Source organism: Polyodon spathula, chromosome 25, assembly GCF_017654505.1.
Source record: "Polyodon spathula isolate WHYD16114869_AA chromosome 25, ASM1765450v1, whole genome shotgun sequence".
NCBI classification, from domain to species: Eukaryota; Metazoa; Chordata; class Actinopteri; order Acipenseriformes; family Polyodontidae; genus Polyodon; species Polyodon spathula.
The window spans coordinates 20,000,768-20,006,272 of record NC_054558.1 but is presented as its reverse complement, the minus strand read 5'-3'; the positions used below and the strand labels follow the sequence as shown (position 1 = coordinate 20,006,272).

Sequence of the window (5,505 nt, the reverse complement as noted above, 5' to 3'; positions counted from 1 at the left end):
GAAGTGTGAAAAACAAGCATATAAAAACACTGCTCTACTTGGGTAAATTCACTTGAGTAAATTTGCAGCTATCTTTTGCACTGAGGGATTTATCATCACTGACGGTAGGTGCTTACAATTTCTATCAACTTCATTTTCATTTTCGTACACTAAATGCACCTTTCAATATTTACTATAGTGCACAGTACCTGCAATAATGAACTGCGGTGAAAGTGCAGATGAATTAGTAACTGCAAGAACATGTTCGTTTCTATTGCATTAGCAGAAAACACCGCATTATTTATCTTAGTTTTAAAAAAGTGGAACTTGCACTGAAGGCTTTAATTATAAACCAAGATAAATAAGATAGAATATATATAGGATGCTACAGTACTATTTAAAGCTCAATACAGTCAAGGAGCCATTTCCTCATACTGTTTGCATTTCAAACTGATTTATGGGATAATGTACCATTAGATATTGCACTGACAGCTATAATTGATTATTTATTATTGTTATATATTCTATATAGGCTACTATAATGCTGTTGATAGCTGGATACAGTATAAGAGCCGTATATTTTCCATTACTGTTTATTCTTGTATGATGTTTATTAAAATGCATTTAAAACAGGCTTATAGGATAAAGTACCATTAGGTATCGAATATTCAATAGATTAGATATAGATGGTAACATTAATTACAAATAATGGGACATTCAACATTGGACCTGTTTTTGCTGATGATAAAAAGTGTTTTTTTTTGTAATCACAGGACACTCTGCAATTACACATTTACTTTTATATTAAGAAAGGGGAAGGACAAGTAAGAATTTGAAATTTGACGTCCTTAAAGACATTCCCTAGTCCGTTTTGTTAAGACAATAAATGATGTATTGAAAGCAGAAAAAGTACTAAAAGACAACGTTTGGCGACAGCAATTAAGTAAATTGCTGCTATCTGAAAATATCAGTCCTATGTAAAGGCTGTTCTTATTAAAGCTGCACACGGTATTTCTGCACTGTTTTCCCTGCTTTTCACATGCTTGTACTCTGCATTTACCATAGTTTACCCCGGTTTACCATGTTTATTAATATGCTTTAGCATCCCCCATTGATCTTTACCATGCTTGCCTATGCTATACCATGCTCTCACTGTGCTGTATTACACTTTGCTATGCTTTTACTATGAGAAACTTTTAAAATGGTGGATTTGGCAGACAACATATATTTTAATTGACATTTGTGTTTGCTTTTTTATTATGTATATTTTGTGAATATTTTAGTATTGAGTTTTGCGGATTTAAAAATAGGATGGCGGGGGTGGGTGTCGGATATTAGTTTTTTTTTTTAATTATATTTTCTTGTGTGAATATTTCACTATTGAGTTGCCGAATGCACTGAATGTTAACTTTGATCTGCTGTACAGGTCACCCTAGCACAGTGCAACATGGTAATCAGCAATGTTAACTTTGATCTGCTGTACAGGTCACCCTAGCACAGTGCAACATGGTAATCAGCAATGCTAACTTTGATCTGCTGTACAGGTCACCCTAGCACAGTGCAACATGGTAATCGGCAGTTTTTAGAGAAAGGGTAACTTTAGGTTAAGACATTAGTTTAAAGCTTTTTTTCAACTTGCTGCATGTAATATGCTGTACATCAATTTAACAGCTTTTAAAAAACATGATAGCAGAATAGCATCCACAGTAGGGCCCACATGTATATATAATTAGATAAGCCACTTTAGCAGATGCTTGTGTAGAGCGTTTCAGATTTAAAAACAGTTTCTTGATTAAAAAAAAAAATACTATACTATATAAAATGACAGCCCATAGAACAACATTCATTTTTCAGAAAAGATGACAAAGTTCAGTGTGATCCCAATAGATTGTTTTAATAAGCTCAGCCAATAATAATAATAATAATAATAATAATAATAATAATAATAATAATAATAATAATATTTTATTTCCACAGAAAAGGGAAGAAAGCAGAACAATAACAATGGATTTAGATTACAAGGTTGCATATGATTATAATTACACTTACAATGACATATATGAAGATTTGCATCCCTCTACATCTACATCATCAAACCACTCCCAATTACACCCTGAAGACCCATTTAAAATATGTATCATTGTATTAATGGCCATAATATTTCTTCTGGGTGTGTGTGGGAATGGGCTGGTCATCTGGATGACGGTCTTGAAGATGAAGAGGACAGTCAACACCACCTGGTTCCTCAGTCTGGCCGTCGCTGACTTCATATTCTGTGTCTTTATTCCCTTCAGTATTGTCCATTTGGCCTTAGACCACCACTGGCCCTTTGGACTAGTTATGTGCAAACTGACGTCCTTCATAATGTTCCTCAACATGTTCGTCAGTATCTTCCTCCTGACCCTCATCAGCATTGACCGCTGTGTGTCAGTCATCTTCCCTGTCTGGTCTCAGAATTACCGCACTCCAAGAATGGCTTCTGTAGTGGTCCTGGCTGTATGGGTGGCTTCTGCCCTCTTAAGCACATCCTCCCTTGCGTTCCGTGACATCCATTCCACAGATGAGAAAACCACTTGCTACAATAACTATATACTGGCTAGTGACCAATCACACCTGTCTGCAGCTGAGAGACAAAAAGCTGTTTCTTTAACAAGATTTATCTGCGGCTTTGTGATTCCCTTTACAGTTATAGTCTTTTGTTACTACTTCATTGTCGCAAAAGTGAGAAACAACCACATGGCAAAATCCTCCAAGCCATTCAGAATCATGGCGGGCATCATTGTTGCATTCTTCGTCTGCTGGTTGCCCTATCACGTGTTCATAATAATGGAGATCAGCCACCAGCAGCACAATAAACAGGTGCTCCACTATGGGATGCAAATAGCCTACATGCTCGCTTCTGCCAACAGCTTCTTAAACCCTATTCTCTATGTATTCATGGGCAAAGACTTTCAGCAGAAGTTTAGGCTCTCTGTTCTTTCCAGGATGGAAAATGCACTGGGTGAGGATGTACAGACAAGCAGGCAATTCTCAAGGACCAATTCAACATATGACAAAGTCTCAACCCACATATAACGTGGTGAACTTTCTCCTTGACTGTTTATCAGAGCTATCTTTACGAATGCATTGCTCCTCTGGGTTAGATGCACTTTGTGTCATTCTGGTGAGGTTCTGTGACCTCAATAGGGTTCTCTACTATCAAATCACCTGTTATCAAAAGTTCTGTGCTCTGTATTGTCACATGTTTTATTTTGTTTGGTTGCACTTTGTCCATTTTTAAGCATGCATTCAAAATCACCTGGCGTTTAATAAAATGAATACCTCTGGGGAAATCAATTTGTAATTGCACATGAATTAAAAAGAAAACAAAAAAACAACTGTGTTATATATATATATATATATATATATATATATATATATATATATATATATATATATATATATATATATATATATATTTTACACCTCTTAAAAAGATCAGATAACATATAACTGGTACAGGAAGACGGTGGTTTTACAACCACACAAGATACATGAAAGCTGAAGTCACTATAATAGTAGTCTTAGGTACTTACTGTTGTTAACTAGTCATTAGTTAAGAGTAACAAACTAAGTGACATCCCTTCAGCCCGTAGCTGATTGGGATTGCCACAGTCTCATGTTAACAGTGTGTCTTTACACAGGAGGGCTCCACACTGTTGTAATCACATTTGTAGTTTAAATGTTAGAATATGCACTGTGCCAACATTTACTTCTCACTTCATCTACTCTGACAAAGAAAGGTCAAGCTCAGTCATTCAGCCAATGAAAAAAAGCTAATATTTTAATAGGAAAAAGCCTGCTTACTGAAATCTTGGGAGCGTGGCACTAGTGTTTTAGAGCACAGTGTAGTGATGGCAGCATCAATCAAAGGTTTGGAAAGACAGAAAGAAAAGCTGGTTATAAACCACAAAGATTATTGAAGTATAATACACGATCACTTACAGTTCTGAGGACATGGTGTTATACCTATTCTGACCTCAGTCTTATTTTTTTCTTTGTTGGTTTTGTATCAGTTTTTGATTAGAATGAATTAGGTTAAAGGGAAGTGATAATAATTTAATGCAGCTTTATTGTGTAATTGTTTTGAGTTGTTTTGTTCAAATGAGCTGCAGATTATGTCTGAGTCACATTTTGAAAGCTGTGTTGGCGTAATGATTTATAGCTCATGTTGTCATAGTAACCTTTTCCCTTTTGTATGTGTTGTTTTGTTTTTTTAAATGTCCAAATGTAAAGAATGTAACTTAAAACACATTCATTAGGTGTGACCTTCTGTGAGGTTATTTTCTCCATGTGCCAAATAAAGTGTTGCTTTTCTAATTCACAATCTGCTTGTCTGTGGTGAAGTGAATAGAATAAAGGTCTCGCCACTAAGGTGAATATAGCCGCATCTTCATCATTATGACAGCGTGCTTCCTATTGTCTTTTGCAAAAGTCCAAGTGTTACAAGTGTTACAAATGCCTTTAATGAGCACCAACGGCTCAGTTCTAGTTATGACTCACCTTTGAAGGCTTTATCTGTCATTAAACATATATACAGTGTGTGTTCTGACAGTCACAGTATGCAAGCATCTGCATGAGGGATAAGCCTTAATTCTTTCTTTTTTACAAGATAGGATGATCATTAGGGAAATCATCAAACTGGATGAAAGATGCCTTCAGTATGTTAGCATTTAAATAAGGTTTATAGAAATGGATTTCCCAAGCCAATGAATGAAAAGAGATATAAACTATGTCATACCACATACTGCGGGTGTGGCATTTTTGCATGCTTATGCAATGAGAAATAATAAGCAAGAAACATTGGACTAAAAGCTTGGACATAATAAGGAAGACGAGCAAGCACACCACACATAGCTTGGCCCTTGTAGTTTTTGTATGGTTTGTACCTTAGGCTTAAAAAATGTGAAATATAAAATACTGTTTTGGTACAGTATACAGCAGTGGTGCACTGATGCCAAACCTAGAATCACTGGGATCCTTTAAAACCCAACTGAGATCAATCAGCTACTAAGAACTGGACATGCTTAGATGGGTCTTATCTTCTTATGTTCGTTAGAAGCTGTATTCTTGTCAGGTCCATACTGTTATTATTGGTGTGAATTGCTTTTGTGCCTAATAAACCACAGAAAATAAAGTATTGAGTTCTTTCCCTCAGACAGCTGCCCAGCTGCCCTGTCTCAAAAGCAGTCTGATGAGGTTAAAGCCAAATACCTTGTTGTCACAAACTCCAGCTCTGCTCGTAATAGCCACAGTCTGAAGTAACTATTAAAAAAACGTCAGTTCCTTGCAATAATGACATGTCTGGTCAGCAAAGGAGCAGCACTGGTCTTCTCTAATGCCTACTTAATATACAGGCTTTATGTAAATGTATGCATTCCCCTATATGCTTCACAGGTTTTGTATTTTAAAAAAAAAGTTAAACCATACAATGTTTGCTAAGCAGCTTATTTGATGCTGATCTAAAAGCAGTAGCTTGTAAAGTCA

At 36.0% G+C, this 5,505-nt stretch overlaps 1 protein-coding gene across 1 annotated transcript; it reads left to right on the top strand.

The window, feature by feature from the left end:
- Positions 1-3,360, top strand: LOC121299428 (chemokine-like receptor 1). Its single transcript, XM_041227111.1, has 2 exons — positions 1-104; positions 1,957-3,360. Exon 2 carries the CDS (start codon positions 1,984-1,986, stop codon positions 3,052-3,054), a length of 1,071 nt encoding a protein of 356 aa, XP_041083045.1. The 5' UTR covers positions 1-104; positions 1,957-1,983; the 3' UTR covers positions 3,055-3,360.
- Positions 3,361-5,505: the final 2,145 nt, after the last annotated feature.

Bases quoted from the DNA above. Each gene is read 5' to 3' on its own strand.
- LOC121299428 (XM_041227111.1), top strand. From the start codon at position 1,984: ATGGATTTAGATTACAAGGTTGCATATGATTATAATTACACTTACAAT.